Raw genomic sequence first — 19,599 nt, forward strand, 5'->3', positions numbered from 1 at the left:
TGAAGTTTGTCATATCTTCAGCTTTACATTTGCTCACACAGCTACTCACATGTTCATGTCCTCGCTTGTCTATATGCTAATCATTCCCTCTATAGGCTCCTTGTCTTGCCTCCTCAGGAATGTTGATTCTAGTCTCGTTTTGCTCTTCATTGCCCAAGGTACTACTGTACAAATTGTATGTCCCAGGTACTTCTTCTGCTATGGAACTTTAGTACCTCCTGTTTCAATGTCCCCTGAATTGCAGCTTCCCACAATTCCTCTGAATAGCCTTCATGGCAACACCTGCTGGCATGTCTTCCCTGTTCTAGTCATTGTCTTACTACTGCCATTTTTGAAATATATATCCATTTCTCATATTTAGTCCTCTTACTTAGAACAAAGTTCAGTAATTCAAGCCAAGATCACTTCAGGCTCTAAGACAGCACTTTCAAAGCAGTGAAATCTGAACTTTTGCATGTTCAGAATGTCATATGTCAAAGAACTAAAAAATAATCTTAATAAAAAGTGGTATCAATTTTTCTTTTTTAAAATGCTAGAATCTTAGCCTGGAATGTTTAACTATGTTTGAGTGAGGTCTAGTATCTAACAGAGCAGACTTCTGATGTGTGACACCACTGGGTCAGGCGATAGAAGAAAGAATACAGTATGTCACTTCAATTGCTTGTGAATTGATTGCTTAATGGCAGGTATTTCAAAACTGATGACTAATTTCACTTTTGGATTCACAGTATAAAAATATAGAAAGTATTAGAAACTTCAAGGAAAAATTCTAAATGTTAGTTTCATGATTTTTTTGACTTACAAACATTTGGGTTAGTTCTCTAATCATGAATTATGGTTTTAAAGCACGGTCTGTAATATTTATCTATAAAGGTGATAATTTAATTTTAACTAACTATCACTCATCAGTAATCAGTCAGTCACCTGTGGGCTGTGGATAATTATCATTATTTAAGTTTTCACCTAGATTCTCTAACATTTAAACAAGGCAGTATTTGAGTAAATGTCCCTGGAGGGAATGTTACAGTGCTCAGCTCTGCCTTTAATTGCTACAAATTTCTTTTACGTTCACAATTATTCACCACTGACATTTTGTTTATAGAGAAAAGTCCCATACACTAAAGAAGGAAAGATGCTTTAGCAGGTTCAAATTCAGTGTTTTATCCTTTCTTATCTGTTAATAATTAGTACATTAATTGATTATCTGATGACTGATTTACTTTGTGTGCATGTTTTTTGGATTCTGCATGTTGTCAAAGTGGTGGAGTTCAAATGGATTCCTGGTGCTGAATAATTTTCTACATAATTACAAAGGAGTCTAAGAGTGAGCCCATGTTTATGCAGCATGATGAATTCCAGCCAAAGTCTCCTGAAACATTCCAAGAGGAGAGAAAAAGGCTTTCTTCCCACTCTGCAATGTAAAAACGGGTCACTGTCATTGCAAACAGCAGTCTACCTTCCTAGATTTGACAAATTAGCTGAGTGCTTGGCATTATTTTTTGGAAGCTAAAGAACAGCTCTATAGCATAGAGCAATTCTTGTGAACCTTCTTTAAAAATGCATAGAGGAAATATGCCAGTCTACAGATCTAACTGCATTATTTTGATAATTTAGTTTCCCAAATCTGGCAGGCACAAAAATATTGGAAAAAATAATGTGAAACTGTGAAAGTACAACAAATGTGCTAAAAATGTAATGCTGTTTTCACTCTAATCACTTCCAGGCCACGATATCATGTGCTTTTCCTCCTGTTACAGTTAGTGATACTGCAGTAGTGTATTGCAATATTGCAATGTAGCATACCTTGTAACAATGTATATGGTGTAGTAATTATCATATATATTGCTACTACTTCTGTGGCCAGAGGTTAGTTTCTTTCCTGATGTTCATAGACCAGCTCCAGTCCAGACTGGAGTCTCTGGAAAGGTGGCAAGTGCATTACAAAGTAGGCTGTATGGGCAACAGGACTAACAAAGATACAAGTAAAGTGGCTTGTGCCCTGGTAACACCTCCAAATAAACCAAGTTACTTCTCCTACTCCATGAGTTATGTTTTCCTTCCTTCCTTCCAATACTTCCTTGAAAACCCATGGATGTTCTCAATGCCTCTTCCTTTGCATAGGTTACCAGCTGGGCAGCACAGGGAATGTGTCCAGGATAGGTGGATGCTTCCGTGGGCCAGCTCAGTTCACATCACAGTCTTCCTCCTCAGCAGGGTCATTAATGGAATTCTCACTCCAGTACTCAGCAGGAAATTTTAATCATGCTTGTAGCACTTCTGCTTATCTAAGACTTCTGTCTTTGTTTCTTTAAAGCTAAACATTCAGTTTGCAACTACTGTAGATGTGGAAGATAGCTGTGGGGAGGTATAATAGGCAGTCAGGTCAAAGTTAGAGAAAAGGATGAAGTTAAATGAAACCCTCTTGGAAACGAGTTTTCTATCCTCAGTATATTTTCTCCTTCTAGAATGCTAAAACCCCTTACTTTTTCACTCCCTGCTCTTCCCTCCTTTGCCAGTACAACTCTACACAATTAGTTGGACCACATTTTTCCAGAGAGCAGCTGTTTAAATTATGTCTATAGTTTCTGTGTGTTTCTGAATGACCCAGTAGTTCTGGAGGTAAGTGTTCTGAGGATACTCACCATTCTACAGTGGCAATACAGTCGTAATTTGCTTATCTAGAAAGATAAGCAAACTGTAGTAGTGTGCATATAAAATACTTCTGACTAGCTGAAATCTGACTGACCCTTTGCTTTTTCCATTTTTTTTTGTTTTATTTTTTTGTTTAATCCATGCCTTGCAAATGTGTCCCTCAAATCCAAGGCACCTAGAAAAACTAATCAGTAACATTTCTGAGTAGAAGTTACATAATTTTCAGAGGGGCTGTGAGAATTTCAACGGTCACAAACCTAAAGGAAATAGTGTAGGCTCTAGAAACTTTTGAGGAAAATGGCAGAGAGATAAGTTTTATGAGTAGTTTCAGTTAGTCTGGGACCTCCTCAGTAGGAGAGAGGGTTTTGCTTCACTTCATGATAATGTTATCCAGTACCTCACTGGTGCTGTTACAATCATGCACTTTTGAGAAAGATTTCTTTTCAGTAAGAGTAGTATTTTGTTGTTTATATGCTTCCACATGCTCTAGTGATCATGAAAGGATGCGAACAAGAATGACCCTTTCAACAATGGCATGTTAAGTTACTAAAACAATTTTGAAATTGAGTTACTAGCTGAAAAAAAAAAAGGTAGACAAAACTTGGATTTTTTTTTTTTTGTCTATCTGCAGATATGAGCGTAAACACAGGCCATCCTCTACTCTAAGAGACAGTGTGGGTTAATATGAGAGAGTCTTTTCTGGAATTTCAAAACTAGTCTCTGAGTCACATACTACACACTGCCTTTGCTATCTAACTCCTCTCTAAAATTGCATCTACCGTAAATAAAAGATGCAAAGATGCTATAAACTATCTATATCAACTCATTTCTTTCTCACCAAGGAACTAACCCCACCCTGGAGTCCAGAACTTGCTGAGAATTCAGAAGCTGTGGCAGTATCACTCTGTAGTGACATGATAGGCCAGGTAAGGAAACCTGCATTCATAATTCAGTGTCCTGAACACAAGTATATACTCATCCCATAATAAACACATTCTCAGTGGTCATGTGAAATAAATGGTGTCAATAAATGAGGGCATTGTTATTGTATTTTTAAGTAGAGCAAGCCTTTTGGCTGCAGACATAACTTTAAAATAAAAGGGAAGGAAGGCATACATAGGAGAGACTGTCATGCCAGTTCAAAATAAGTAAATAGAAAATCATTAAATGGTCAGATTTAATGAGCAAATAATTTTTACCTGTAGTTGACTGGTTGTTTTGAAAATTGAATAATATTTGACCAAAGAGGCATAATCACACACCTTAGCATATGCTTTTCTGAAAACTGGCAGCAGTTGTTCAGTTACTCTATTCCCTTCCATTCTTGCTTATTATCACATATGGTATCATGATGACTTTTCCTTTTGTGTTTGTAAATTCCTCTCTCCTTTTAATATCACAACATCAGTGAAAACAGTGATCTATATAGGTATATTTTAAAGTGCTTAAGGGGCTTAGTGAGTCAGTATGACTTTTTAGTGAATCCATGAGATGCTGCCCTTGGCATGAAGACTGCCTGGCATTTTCTGACCCTTCAGCACCACTCTCTTCCCACTCTGTCACAGCTCATCACCTCCTTAGTTTTCCTGCTACAACAGTCTGTGGGGATGCATTGCAAACTGGACCTCTTTTATGGATTTAAAACATAGTTCCCATTCACTACTTCCTTCCAGAGGTTTAATCCACACCTGTTTTACAGTGCAGCCACACAGAGTGGTGCCAGCAGGATTAGGATTATGGGGAAGGCAAACCCATACTTCTTAAACTGGCCTTGTCATCACAGCCAGTTAGTGACTGTATCCTGCTAAAGACTACAGAACTCTTCAAGTTTAGTGTTGTTGTAACACTTGCATATAACCAGTCCTAGTCAGTTGACTGGTGGATGCTGAGAATTAACACATACAGGCTGCCAGGACATTTATAGTGCCTGTTCCCACCCTATGAAAACCAGCAACTCACAGTACATGAAGGGTTGCTGTGGAAGGCCTCTGGGTACCCACCTGAGGCCAGTTTTGCATTCCTTCATTAAATAGAGTTAGACCAGTATTGCTTTTTTTCTTTTATAAATGAAGGAACTGAAATACTCAGTGATGTGAAGTGGCAAAGGCCAGGGAATAAACATCACTTCTGGGAATAAAAGTCAAGAAAAACAGTATGTGAAAGACTTGCTCTCTAGTTGGGTTTTTTCCCCATCAGCTTGTGCTCAAAATAATGCAGATCTCTATCATGATTTTTTTCATTTTTTTTTCTTTTCTGGATGTTACTTGTCAGGAATGTTTTTTCCTTAAGAGAAATAAGAAAGTAACATGGTAAACTTGTTCCTTTTAAAAGCATGCTCAATGTGCACTATGTCATTTCCAGAATGTCTTAAAGAAGTGGTAAATCTTGTTTTGCTTAAGTATTCTTTTCACAAGGGAATTGGGATTTTCTGGGATTCTCTGTGTGGGTTAAGTCAGGCATATGAATTTTATTTTCCAAAGCAGTTTTTCTTCCAGATGGTGACTTATTCCTTGAACAAACAGCAGTATCTAGCAGAGTAAGAGAAATGGGTAAGCACTGAATAAAAGTATTGGAGGAGAACATTTCACCTTTGACATATGACAGGTGTTGGACAATATTGCTAAAACCGGCTGGCAGTCAGGCTGGTGCAGTGCTGTTTTGGATTTAGTGTGAGAATAATGTTGATAACACACTGATGGTTTAGTCGTTGCCAAGTAGTGCTTAGTCTTAAGTCAAGGACTTTCTTTACTCTTTCTCCAGTGTTTTCTTTTTAAATAGAGTTTCCACCGGATGTACTAATTAGGAGACCCATACTGTATACCTTCAAAAGAATTAAGAATTTCACTTCAGCTAAGTGGGTTTGTTAACCTTATGAAAAGAAGGCTTAGGGGAGACCTTGTCGTGCTGGTTCTCTATTTACAAGGTGACTACAAAGAAGATGGAGACTTTTTACAAGGATTCCCATGGAAAAGATGAGGGGTAATGGGTACAAGTTACTACTGCTGAGATTCTGATTAGACACAAAAGGAAAATTTTTCACAATCAGTGATTGGAATAACTCCCCAGGGAAGTGGTGGATTCCCCAGTGTTGGACACTTTTAAGATTTGGCTGGTCAGTGTGCCGGACCATCCTGTCTGGACTCTGCTTTTGCCAAGACAGTTTGGACTATGATCCTTGAGGTCATGCCCATTCCAGGTATGTGGTACTTAGTTGCCAGCTGGGGTTAAACCCTAAAAGTGAGAAAACACATTTTTTTAAATAATTGTATTATGGAAAATGAAGCCACTTTAATTTCTTCTCTAATTGCTGATGTCAGAAAGGGGAAAAACGACCTACAAAAGAGATCAAAGTGTTGATCCTTACACTAAAATACCCCTAGCAAATGAAAAACTAAATAATCTCATTAACATCGCAGTTTTTTATTAATTAAAAGATGGATTAGGAGAATAAGGGCTTTATTTCAGTTTCCTTTTCAAAGAGAGATGGTGTGAAATCCTACTTAAATCAAATCAGTGGCAAAATTCATAGAAATCACAACTTGAGAGTTTAGAAAAGTAGAGAATCCTTTGATGTTTTCCATTTTAAGTGCCTACTAAAGAGCGGTGTTGCCAAAAACAATCATTAGACTGCTTCTGGTTTTTACCTCTCGCATTTTGCATGTAAGAAGTATTCCCAAAGCTGCAAACAAAGAATTTTGCAAAACAATAAAAACCAGAATGTTGTCTCTGTTGGTCTCATTTATGTGATTCCCTTGCAATATATGATTGCCTTTCTGCTGGCAGATGGAAATATTTTGCTAACTGGGAAAATATGCCTGGTATCATAGGGATCATTCAAGATTTGTAAGAAGGCTATCTGGTGCTGATGTTTTTCCCTGTCAAATAAGACCACACAAAGTCTTGCAAAATTATTCACCTAGAACCCTCTTCCTCTGAGGCAGACCAATTTCTAAGTCCCATCTTCTTTCCTTAGATCTGGTCTTTCCCTTTCCTGACACCCCGTCTCAGTCTACTTGCCTGCTCAAATCCTTTTCCAGTTATACATGCTCAGCATCCATGTCCTGAGATTAGTATTTTCCTGCCTCTACATCTGTATTTATTATGAACCTTTTCCTTTGGTTCCCAGACTGCTTGGATCTCCATGGATGCTCATCTGTACTCGGTAAGCTCAAACCATGCCACAGACCACTGTGCTGCTCAGGGCTCTGCCCCCCCTGCTCTGTTTCCCCAGCGGCTCTGCCCTGCAAGGCTTTATTTTCCCAAAAGTTTCCCCAACACAGTAATTCCCATTTATATATTCTCATGTAACTATGCTGACTTTCCTCTGGTCCTTCTTCTGCTCTGTTCCTTCCTCCCATCACCTTATCTTGCCACCATCTCTGCCCCTTTTTCGTTCCTGGGGCTATAATTTCCAGTATCTACCCTGCTATTTTACCCTCTCATTTGAAGCTATCTTGCCTGGCTGTACTTCCAGAGGGCCTTCCTGGCTCCCAGTCTCAGCACCCTTTTTCAAAGTGACTCTTTGCTCACTCTGCTTTTTCATCCCCATTTCTTTCCAGCACCACCTTCCAATCTAGCCTCACCAAGAGAATTTTTTATCCATTGCTAGTTTACCTGATTCCCTGCCCTTTTTATACTCCTTTCTCTGTCTCTAATATATGGCTCTTGCTTCATTTGAATTTTCAGTTGAAATTCTCTGCATTAACTAGTGCATCCTCCTGGGAGGGGAATTGGGAGTACTGGAGAGACAAACTCAGTCTGCTTTTAGAACTGGACTATGACCCCGCCTCATGACAGGGGAGGAGTCATTACAAGGATATAGTAATTTGGTTTTAGTAGCCCTGAGCTGTACCATGATGATACATATACTATCTGGTCAGCTGGGAGTCTGGAGTTCAGCTAGTACTGAGAGTTCTCAGATTTTTTAGTTGCACAACTCTGATGTACAGTTTTTTTTCAGATCTTGCCTGAATTTGGAAGGACTGGCAGCCAAAGGCAAAAATATATCTGCTACACAAACCTCTCCTGCCAAATTTAAGTCTAGCTTTCAAAGCACTGAAGCAGCAGAGCAAGACTTTTTATCATGGATGGCAGCATATTTTCTGTTACTTGTTTTGTGAAATGAGCTGGTGGTTTTATCTGGCATTTGTGTAAAAATGAATATTAAATAAAATCAAGCCAAAGAAATACTATAACTGGAAAATTTATTCTGATATAGCTGAAGTTTGACATTTCTGTATTTGCAATAAGGATCTAATAATGGGAAATGTCAAATACACATAATCAAAGGTGAAGCTACAATCTCTGTTGATGTGAGTAACAGCTTTAAAAAGTCTGAAATATGTTCTAAATAGTTGAGGATAAATTATGAACTGAGCTACATCTCTGGAAATCATCTGATTCTTTGCATTCAACTAGTGGCTGGATTTAGCCCTTTGTGTATAGCTTAACTTCTACTTTTAAAAACTTGCTGCAGGCAGACATTATAAATTTTCAGCTTTCTAAGGCTAGCTATGACCACAGTAATTGGAGAATCTAACCGCCTGTGCAAGAGAGACTGCAACATTTTGCATACTAATTCTTTTATTTCACCTAAAGCTCACAGTGGACCAAGAAAATAGCCATTAGTGTATCTGAATCCAGCTATCCATAGGCATGTATTCCGGATGGTTGTTTCCTGGGTTGTATTCAAGAGAAGAGGTTGAGCCTAATGGCTGTAATGACATGACTGTATCTTAATGGGAACACACCACTAGCAAAACATTCCAATTAACAGGGGATGTACTGAGCTGAAAGAAATGGTTTCAAGTGATGATCAGCCTGGTGTGAAATTATAAACTCCATTGTTAGTATCAAAATGACTAATTACACCTCTGATGCAGAATAATACACCAATTTTTTCATCTGTGGGACTAAATTGAAAATGCTTTTAGCCTTATGCAAGACCCCCGGGGGAAAATGAAGAGCATGCAATTTTTAGCTTGCATTTTTATTTAATTGGGGCATTATTTCAGTACAAACTGTCATATATAATTCTTTCCTCTTTCTCCACTCTTTTTTTAAATTGTGTTTCTATAGGATGTCCTAATTAGGAGACCCATACTGCATACTCTCAAAAGATTTAAAGATTTCACTTCAGCTAAATAACATCTTTGACTGTGAAAAAAGCACTCAGTTTAATGGGACAGAGAAAAACAGGACAGCCAGGCTATTCTGGTAAAACTGAGAAGTAGGCAGAAGTTTTATATAAGGATTTGTAATTCATTTGAGTGGTTCTCTTAACAGTTTTCTAACACTGTATAGAAGTAAATTCTGTTATTTTCATTTGTATTTCTATGTAAAGCAATCCATACACATTTTAAGGCTTTTTCTTTCTTTTGCCCTACAGCTGTCATATTAAGAAAGCAAACATAAAAGCAGTTAAAAGCAGGTTTCAATCTGTTCTCTCCATTGATGGGTTTTTAATTTAAAGCACTTTGAAACTTTCATGCCTGTTAGTGCAGCCCAAGAGCATTAAACCACAGCTGTCTGATGCCATGTGCTGGCACCGAGACCTGAAAAAAGACCGGTAATTTTTCCACCCTTCCTTAAAGTGCCCAACCAATGCTGAATGGATGAAAATAAATCAGATTTCTCTGTTTAGTAGAGTACATGAAATAGTAAAGGCTGAAGATGCCTTGGAATTCCTGTTCTATTTATCATCTCTTGCAATTGCACTGAAAACTGAAAACATCCCTTAATAAATTACAGTCTCATTTTTTGTCAAAGTTTCCTAGTGAAGCAGAAAATGTGTGATGTTTCTGTAACTGTGTACTACCCCAAAATTTTATTTATTGAAACTTGGTATCATGCAGAACGTAAGAGTTCAAAGAATAGATTAAATGAAGTTAATAGAAAAAGCTATGTAGCCATGTTATTCACTCATAACATAATATGTTTACAACATACTTTAAATAGAACAATCAAATGTACAAAAAGTCAACATTTATGCACTATAATTATGGGCATATTAGTCATATATTATAAACTTCATAAGCTTATTAAAATCCTAAAAGTTGATTTTGCAGAAATATGTCTCCTTGAAAACATTAAAAAAAGTCTTAAATTCATAGGTATTTAATAGTTCAATGTTCTTGTATAAAAAGTATATTAGCTCACTTCATTTTGGGATGTTGCTGGTTTCATAGCTCTGCTGAAAGAAAAAACAGTCTACAAGCTTCAAAAAATATAGTTCATTAAGTTTTTTATATAAAAGTTATCGAAGGCTCAACTATTTATCTACATATTTTCACAATTTTAATGAAATGTATAATTTATGAAGACAAACATCTTAGTTATAGAATTACAGACTAATTTAGTTTGGAAGAGACCTCTGGAAGTTATCTCCTTGGCCCCTTGTACAGAGGGTGGGTTGTTTAGGCAGTAACTCTTTTGATTGTCTTCAAGGGGAGAACCCCACAGCCCCTTTGGGCAACCTCTTCAGGCAACCTCTTCAGCATCTGATCACTTGCAAGGTGACAACAGCCACATTCGCTGTGAGAGTACTTGGTCAGCTTAGTGTCCACAGGCCCTTTTCTGCAATTGTCAGGGTTAACAGCTGTGTTACCACATACAGGGTTTCCTTAAAGAAAATCAATAAGTTGTGCTATTAAATTCATTGTTTTTACTGTGATTCCCTTTGCTTTCATTCACATTTTATTTTTGTGCTTGCTGTTTGACCCTAAGTCTCAAAAGCATTTTTGATGTGCAAATTTTACTTGTACCTAAGACATTTCTGAGGTTATCTGTAGGGAACACTGCAAGATGAAATAAACCAGACTTCTGTTTACTTTGAAAAGCGCCCGGGAGCTGGTGTCATACACTAGAGACATACCACAGCACATGGTTAGTAATGGAAACGGACAGCCTTAAAGGTCTGGACAAACCCATCAGGAACTACTGAAATCTCCTTTTTTTCAGACACACCATTCCAAAATGGCATTCAGCAGCAAGATGAATTTTTTTGTAAAATGTTTCTGAGATGCCAGTCTTAGAAGTCTGAATTGGGAATATTCATCCAATAAGTTTTCATTTTGATTATGTCAATGGAGTGTGGCAAGGGCAACATACCTCTGTTATGTCAAACCTAGGCATCTGAGTCATTGCTTTTGCTGTCATTGGTAATCATGTGTATGTTGTTTGAGAAATAGTTGCTACCACTCCAACAACAAAGTAATAATCATTATCTTGAGCACCCAGATTATGTGCCTGACAAATGTATGTTACCAGCACATGATATCCTTGATGGGAGGGATCTTAACTTTACCGTCTGCTGATGAAACTCAATCATATCCCATTGACACGGTAGAAAAGCTAGTATGGCCTTCAGTGCATTTTTTATTGAAGGCATTTGATCTTAGGGAAACTGGATAATCTGTAAAATAAGGATCATAATGTTTTTTTCTTGTAAAAGTAATTGAAATTAATTTAGGGAAAGTACAAAGTATGCATTATTAATATTTTATCTCTATTAAGAAAATAGTTTTTATTATTTTTTTAATTACTTATAAAGTGTTTTAAGGTTTCTTGTGTTTGGTGTGTCTTTTGTTTCAGTCGAAATAAGGTGGTTACTAAGGAAACAAAGACATTGGAAGACTTGAGTTGCTATTAGGTTTGGGAACAAATATGTTATTACAAAACCAAAAACCTCTGAGATATTGAATTATAAAGTAAAATAAGTTCCTTATTAATTAAAAAATCCTGAGTAAAAGCTGGTTTTGAACTATATGTGCAATAGGAACTACTCTGGCAGAAACAAATGAAAAAAAATGGAAGTTAATGGAGCTGTCATTTCAATATTGAATATTATCTAGAATATGCAATTTCCAAAATGTAATTCCCATCTCCTGCATGAAGAGTAACAACAAAGTGAAAGGTTTACCAAAACCAACTTGCTTTTCCTGTCACAATGTAACTGCATTTTGGAAAATAAAGCCACTCTTGACATAGTTGCACAAGCAATATATGGCATAGCTCTCCTGGCACCTTCTCAGCTATTTGCACAATTGCTTTCTTGGCCATCTCACAGGCTTGCGTAGTTATGCATGGGGCAAACAGGCTCACATGCAGAACTGAGCAGCCAAGGACCCTTGGTCTGGGAGAGCCTGATGTCCTGAGGGTTGACAAGTGTTGCAAGGATTTGCTTTCCAGACTTCTGGAAATACCGGAAAGAGTGGACCAGGCCAGTAGGAATTAGAGAAATGTCAGCTATCCTCTCCTGTACATAACTCACTTTTGACTGTTGACTCCACACTGTTCAAAATCAGGAAATAATTCAAAATTTAAATAGCCTCAAACTGGGCAAATCAGCTCAAAGTACAGCCATGGAGCTCAGTGAGTAGAATAAGAGGCCAAGCTAACCTGTAGGTTGGTTTTGCTGGAGTATTTGGCAACACACATCCATGTGCATGTGCACACATGTGCACGCACATGTTCACAGAGCCATACTTAATAGATGCTGCCCTTTAACAATAAAAAGCATCAACCACAGACCACTGCAATTTTGAAGGGACTTCGAATGATCTGTTTCAACCTTTCATGTAAACGGGAGCTTAGACGAAGTTATGTACACTATCTGTGCAATTGCATCCTGAAGACCTCCAGTGATGAGGACTCTCCTATGTCCCTGGGGAAGCTGTTGTAGTAAATGATAGTTCCCACTGTAAAAAATGTCTTTCTTACATTGAGGTGGAATGTCTCATGGGACAACTTGCATCTGTTGCTCCTTGTCTTCTCCATGTGGCTGCTTGTGAAGAGATGATGCCCTTGGTAGGTGCCCTCTAAGTACAGGAATACTGTGGTGAGGCCCCCTGAGCCTTCACTTCTTCAGGTAGAAGGGATCTAACTCTTCAGTCAATGAAAAGAAAAAGAGAAATGAAAGAGGTAAATATTCATGGGGTGTTTTAAAAACTGCTGTGTATGAAATCAGGACTCAATCAGCATAGTGTGACCTCAAAATGCCATTTTTGACCATGTAAAGAAACACCAGACAATACTCAGTGTTCTTTCTCTATACCACTTGCTGTGCTGGTTTAAAGGCAAACCAGCAGGGGAAATGAACTCACCACAAGAGAGATTATAAGTCAGAGCTAAAATTTAATGATAACATTACAATAAATACACTGCCACAAAAGGGAAATTGCTTTCAACTCACAAAAACCCAGCGGTATAACCCAGTGTCCTGGGGCACAAACCCAAGGGGGTTTGTTTGCCCTTGTTCTGAGACCCATGTGGTTCCCCCAAGTCCCAAGCAAAAGGAAGTGAAAAACCTGTTGGTGCAGGCAAGGGCTGTGGTCTGGTCAATAGCAGTAATCTCCTCCTATCAAGGTCCTGCTGTTCCTTTTTGCCCACCACTTGTGTACCCTCAGGGAGCACCCAGACCCTCCCCCTGGGCGGGGATTCACACAATGGGTGATTAACTCTGGGAGCCAGGGGGTATTGTTGAACTGTTGATGGCCCATAGCAGCTCTGCCCCCTCAGGCTGGGTGTGAAGGTGATAATGACTCCCTGGGCAGCTGCTGCTAATGGTCCATTGTCCTTGGGGAATGAATAGAGGGGGTAGAATACACAGCTTTGATCACTCTCCACACAGTGTTAACTGGTCCCTCCTGCTGAACTAGGACGCTTGCACATTGCATAACATTTTTTTCATATTACAGAGCATGTATGAGTACCTATGAAAGGCATGCTTGTTTGTGCCTGTTTTCTATGGTTGAAGAGAAGGTATTTCTTACAAAGTCCATAGGTCCAGCTCTCAGAGACCATGGATGTAGAAGATTCAGACCCAAAGTAATGCACTGGGTAAATCAAGTCTACAACTTCTCTCCAATGAAAACTTTGTCTGAGATCAAAATCAAACTGAATTAATTGAAGGCCCCAAGTTAAGACTTCAATGTGCTTTAAAGTTTTTTATCTTCCCAAAGTGCCATGGAAAACATATAATCAGCATTGTCTCATGTTTTCAGCATAAAAAGTTATCTAGCCTTGATAGTAGGGAAAACTTCAAAGGCTGTCATAAATCAAATTAATAATTTGTCTGGACAAGGTCCGTATAAAATGGTCCCATTATGTAAATGCGTCAAATGAAATGTTAAGATCTCCCTCTCTCTTTCTCTAGGAATAATTGGATTTGCACATCTATCTAAATTGCTAGTCTTTTCATCAAAATGTGAGGCCATTTATTTTTCATTACCTGAATACCCGTCTTGTTAAATAGCCACAGTAAAGGCAGCAAAGCTTAGGAGGGTTCAGGCAGGCTGATTCTACATTTAACTACTGTTAGCTCACCTGATGTGAAGATGATCAGCAGGCTGTGTAAGACTAGCTCAGTTTTGAATCCTTAGTTTAGACATCCTGGACTAGGTAAAATGAAAGAATATAAGATGCTTTGTAAATCATTCAAGGATCATATAATCACAGAATATGCATTGGAAGGGACCCATCAGGATTATAAAGTCCAGTGCCTAACCCTGTGCAGGACACCCCAAGAATCACACCATGTTCCTGTGAGCGTTGTCCAAACACTTCTCAAACTCTGTCAGGCTTGGTGCTGTGGCCACTTCCCTGGGGGGCCTGTGCCAGTGCCCAACCACCCTCTGGGTGAAAAACCTTTTCCTGATATCCAGCCTAAACCTGCCCTGATACAACTTCAGGCCATTCGCTCAGATCCTGTCACTGGTCACCACAGAAAAGAGATCAGTGCCTGTCCCTCTTCTTTGCCTCACAAGGAAGTTGTAACTTTAATGAGGTCTCCCCTCAGTCTCCTCTTCTCCAGGCTGAACAGCCCAAGTGATCACAGCTGCTCCTCATACAGCTTCCCCTCAAGGCCTTTCACCATCTTTGTTGCCCTCCTTTGGACACTCTCTAATGGCTTAATATCTTTCTTATATTGTGGCACTCAAACTGCACACGATATTGAAGGTGAGGACACACCAGTGCAGAGCAGAGCAGGACAATCCCCTCCCTCACCCAACTGGTGATGATTTGCCTGATGGCCCCCAGGAGAGGGTTGGCCCCTCCTGGCTGCCAGGGCACTGCTGATTCAGATAAAACTTGCTGTCAACCTGGACCCCCAGGTCCCTTTCCGCAGCGCTGCACTCCAGCCTCTTGTTCACTGGTCTGTGCACCCAACCAGGGATACATAAGCCTGTGCTTGGACAGTGAGTTTAATATCTTACAGGTGTACATATCTGGACTTCTATTTGCACTTATTTCCTAGAAGTGTCCTTTGATTTCATATGATGTGATCTGTCACCTTGCAAGCTACAGCAGAATTTTTATATTTTAATGTATATTTTAATGGTCTTGTTAGACCAGAGTTCCATGGTGGTACTAGGAACATTTTGTAATAATGCACTGACTCTTAACTGACAGAAGTCTTACTCCAGTTTTACCCTTCAAACTGTGTAATCAAAAATAAAAAAGTAGAAAATAATGTTTAGTATATAGTGTTGGGATCTCAACTATTGATGAAGTAGAAGAGGCTTGAGTTATGTTTATGGTTTGGCATGCTGCAAGTGATTTATTAGCATAGAAACATAGTAAAATAAACTAAAAAACTACTTCTAACCATGTTTTCTTGAGCTAAAGTTCACTACTTTGAAGTATCATTATGCAATTGTTCATACTAGCATGAAAAATTCATTCATTTATAATAATTGATTAGTTCATATTAGTAAAATAAAACACATTTTTGATCATCTGCAATGTTGAAGTACGTAAAATACTGAAGTCAGCCAAGGCTCCCACATGGGATATTTGGTTTTGGCTTTTTTTTTAATCATTGTGTATACATTGTCAAGGGCCATTAAAAAATAATGTGTCCTTGAATTACTGGCCTTTTAAATAATAGTTGGATCAACACTGAATATTGCATTTTAGTCTTTGTGAATGTGCACTCCAGTAGGGACTTCAAAATAGTGTCTTAGCAGGGGAAGGACAGAAGCTATTCCTTCGGGTGCTCCTCTGGCTGTAGCATCCATCTCTCATCCCCTGAGCATTTTCTTGAGCATCCAAGTTACTTTCAGACGTTCCTTCCAAAAATTCTTGGCACCATGCACTGACAGCAAAGCCAAAGCCAGAAACTGGGTTTAACTCAGGTTCACAAAATCTAGCAGGAATTGAGGGGCATGCTGTTCTCTGGCTGCACTTGGGCTTACTGATGGCATCTATATGGCTCCTAATATGCCACTAGGGTAACAGCTTGGAATATACTGTGTTTACAAATTCATCTGTTTCCTCCCTATAGCAGAACTACATGGAAAGTCACTCCCGTTTCTTGAATAGGAACTGCTGGTGTTCTGTGTTAGCCCATCTGCTGGATGCTGCACCAGTGGCAGGCAAAGCCAGCATGACTCCTGTGTGCCCCAGACCCTCTAGCCATGTCAGGAATTGGACTCACAGCTTCATTCTCTGGATGGACAGTTAGTATCTTCAGGAGGCAACATATAGAGGTCTTGCAAAGTGCTGTTTGCTATACTGAGAAACATAAATGCAGATGGGTGCAGCCTCCTCAAGTGTCAGCTTTATTACAGGGCAGCACAAAGAGCTGAACTGGGTTTGTGGCAGCTACACCAGTCTGCTACCTTATGCAGATCAAATAACCACATAACCTTCTCTACTCCTTACCTATCCAGTTGTCCTTTCTAACCTGCCAGTTTTGCATAATACTGAATTGTTTTTACATATATCTACTTAGATAAGATGGAATTTTTCAACCACAAAATGCAGTAACATGTATTGACTGATTAAAACCAGATTTTTTGCAATAATAAAACCTCTTAAATAAATACAAGCTTTCAGAAATGTTTAGGCAGACATCTGTAGAAACCAGGACTTTAATAACACTGCATAAATTGTGGTTCTTTAGATAATATTTTTGCTTTCTTTTCATATAGATGTCTGTCATTAGCTTTGTGAAAAACTTGGAATTTCAGTTTTTGGAATGAATGCATCTCAGATCTTGCTTGTGCAAGATTTCATTATGCATGTGATGGGCAGGAGCTCATGTTGAATTCCTGGTTTTAAGTACATTCTATGTCCTGGGAGGTTGGAAGTAGATGTAGGATGCTGCAGGACAGCTGTGCAACAGTTCAAGTTCTCCTTAACCCCCTTCATTGCACTGGATTAGCCCATGGGGAAAAGTATGAGCTTGTAAACTCTTTAGCTCTCCACAGTAAGTCTTTAATGACATGCTTTAAATGCAGGGTGTCTGATATTTGTAGTGCTTTTTTAACACTTCAGCTTCCAGTTTGACTCCTGCATTGAAGAAAAAAAAAAAACAAGACCAAACAGAAAAACAAAACAAAATCACAGCAAAACCCCAAACATATATTGTGGCCTCAAATATTTCTACACTTTATTAACTCATATATCAGTGCAAGCTGCATTTTGGTTTAAATTTTGTCTGATACTAAACCTATTCTTTCTTGATCCTTGATCCCTGATTATTATTCTTGTCCTTCTTTGATTAATGACTCATTAAAAATAGGAATGAAACAATCACCCATACCCCAGTATCTTGGGTTGGGATGCAAAATGCCAACTGCCCAATAGAGAGTCAAAGCCTCTCTTTCCCCCCAGCGAGAAAAGGGAGAAAGGAAAAGAAAACTAGAAACTCAAACCAGTTTGTATGTATGTATGGGTCAGACTTCGCAAACAAAGACTTGGGAAGGGCTCTCCCCATGTGGGTGTGCCCTTCCAGCCTGCACAGTGGATTTTTTAGGTGAGGCACAGCGTGCGCAGAACTGGCCCCACCGTTTAAGTCCTGAGGTTCATCTGCCACGACCGAGCGAGCTTGGACAGTGACAGGGAAGTCCTCGGGACTGTCACAGCACCCGGTACTAACCGGGGCTGACCGTGCTGAGCATCCAAGATCTGAAGGGATGGGATGGCAGGGAGGCATTGAACTGCCAGGGGACGGGCCCCACTGAGACTCAAACTCACGACCTTGGGATTCAGAGTCCAGAGTGCTCTCCTTTACACCACTGGACCGCCAACCAGTTTGTACTTAAAGTAACTATATATATTTATACAGAAAAGAGAAAATTGAAAGAAACCTACAATATAATACACACACAAGTTAGAAATAAAAAGAAATAACTCCCCACTCTCCATTGAACACAAATCTCACCATTCTAACTACAAATCACTCTGGAGAACTCAATTCTCCAGAGACAGACCCAAGCAGAGAGAAAGACTAAGAACAAACATTTTACTTCCCTAAGATAACATGGTAGTAAGCCAGTGCTGGGACTGGGCCTCCAGCCCCTCCTGGGATGGCACAGTGTGTCCTTCTGGGACCACAGCCATGAAGGAACGGACCAAGCCACTCCCACACCAGCTCCTACACTTAGAGATTATTTTGGAATATGGTATGGAATACTATTGGCCATAGCAGTCAGCTGTCAGCTGGCCCAGCCCAAGTAAGCCGATAATCTCAGGCCTAGTCTGAAATCCAAAGCCTAAATTTAGGCCCAAACATAGCCAAACCCATAACACCCAGTCAACTTAACCTTTGGTTATCTTCTAAAACCTTAAATGAAATGGGAACCAAAAAAAAAAAAGAAAACTTGTCCTATATAGTAATTTTTGCCACTTTCTAAACAGGAAGAAATTTCTTATAACATCTGAATGTTTCAGAAAACAAATTGCCTTTTCTGTTTAAAAGAAAATGTTATTTTCATTTCATTTTTTTATGTCCTTCCATTTCAATAATGAAAACAAATAAGCAGTGCAAGTTTCATTGGCCTGTGGTTTTGATAATCATGGTCCCTGTTATGGGCAGAATAGTTTTTAAGAGTATATGTTGTTTCTTTCCCAAGCTTAATAGTACACATCAATGGAAAACTTTTGCTGTAGTGTACTATATGTATATCTCTTGTCCTGTTCTTTTTCCTCAAATGCCTGTTATGAAATTTCTCTTGTGCTCCAAGGAAGAGAGAAGAATAGTGAAGGAAAACTAGAGAGTAACTCACAAGACTGATGAATGTAGTTAAATCAAAGGGCAGAGCTGTGGCTGCAAGTAGCGACCACCCTTGGTATATTTGAGGGCATGGCTTTCCAGAGAGCACAGTTGGAGGTTTTCCTTAGAATATTGCCTTCTCAGATTTTATGTGGTCAAGAATTTGAAATGCTTGGATTTCCTTTAGTTTCCACAATGTCCCATATTAAATAGGGGTTAATAGAAAAATAAACTACATTCCTATGAAATATGAAAATAGACACAATTTAGTTAACATCATTGAAGTCACAGTGGCCTCAAATGCAGGTATTTTCATTGCACTTTTAATAAAAATAATCCTGGACAATTAATTAACAGTGCAGTGTCTCATGGGTCTTTCCTTGTGATATACTATAATCACTTGAGGTAAAAATCTTAGTTCCCAGGAGTATAACATCGTAGCTGTTATTTCTTTACACATATAAATGTGGAGTGCAGTTGTCAAGCTCTGCACATTTGAGACTTAAGGTCAATCATTCCTATTAACCACGAATGTTACCATTCCCTGGCTGGAGAAATACAGGTATTTCGATCACATGTATCCTACAGAGGAGTAGTCATCTGTTTCAGGACACGTATATAGAATAAAAATTAGCTTAAGTTTTTCCATGTGCACCTGGGCATGTCCATTTAAATAAAGAACAGCAAAGGAAACATTAAACTCGCATACATCCAAAGCCTGACTCAAAACCGTCTTTGATATTCTGGCAGTTATTCTGGATTTGATTGGCAACTTTTTTAATAGGTTAGACACAAGTCCTGGAGGCAACAGGACTAGTTCATGGGGTATGTCACCATGTAGAGGTGGAAATGAAACTGGAGCACATGCAAGCACAATGCCTTCAAAGTAGGAGCACAGCCAGTCTCAGTGAAGATATGGTTGCATGGATTGCGTTGCTGACAGGGAG

The 19,599-nt window shown here is 39.0% G+C and overlaps 1 protein-coding gene across 4 annotated transcripts in view; it reads left to right on the forward strand.

Moving 5' to 3' along the window:
- Positions 1-19,599, forward strand: part of MID1 (midline 1) — a 253,424-nt gene that overhangs the window by 176,118 nt on the left and 57,707 nt on the right. For 3 of the 4 annotated variants that reach the window (XM_071562967.1, XM_071563103.1, XM_071563029.1), the window contains exon 3: positions 3,495-3,578. The exons of the other annotated variant lie outside the window; for it this stretch is intronic. In XM_071562967.1, the coding sequence (XP_071419068.1) occupies positions 3,495-3,578 (84 nt within the window). The remainder of the gene's footprint in view (positions 1-3,494; positions 3,579-19,599) is intronic. 4 annotated transcript variants of the gene reach the window in all.

This window comes from Pithys albifrons, chromosome 1 (genome assembly GCF_047495875.1).
Source record: "Pithys albifrons albifrons isolate INPA30051 chromosome 1, PitAlb_v1, whole genome shotgun sequence".
NCBI lineage: Eukaryota > Metazoa > Chordata > Aves > Passeriformes > Thamnophilidae > Pithys > Pithys albifrons.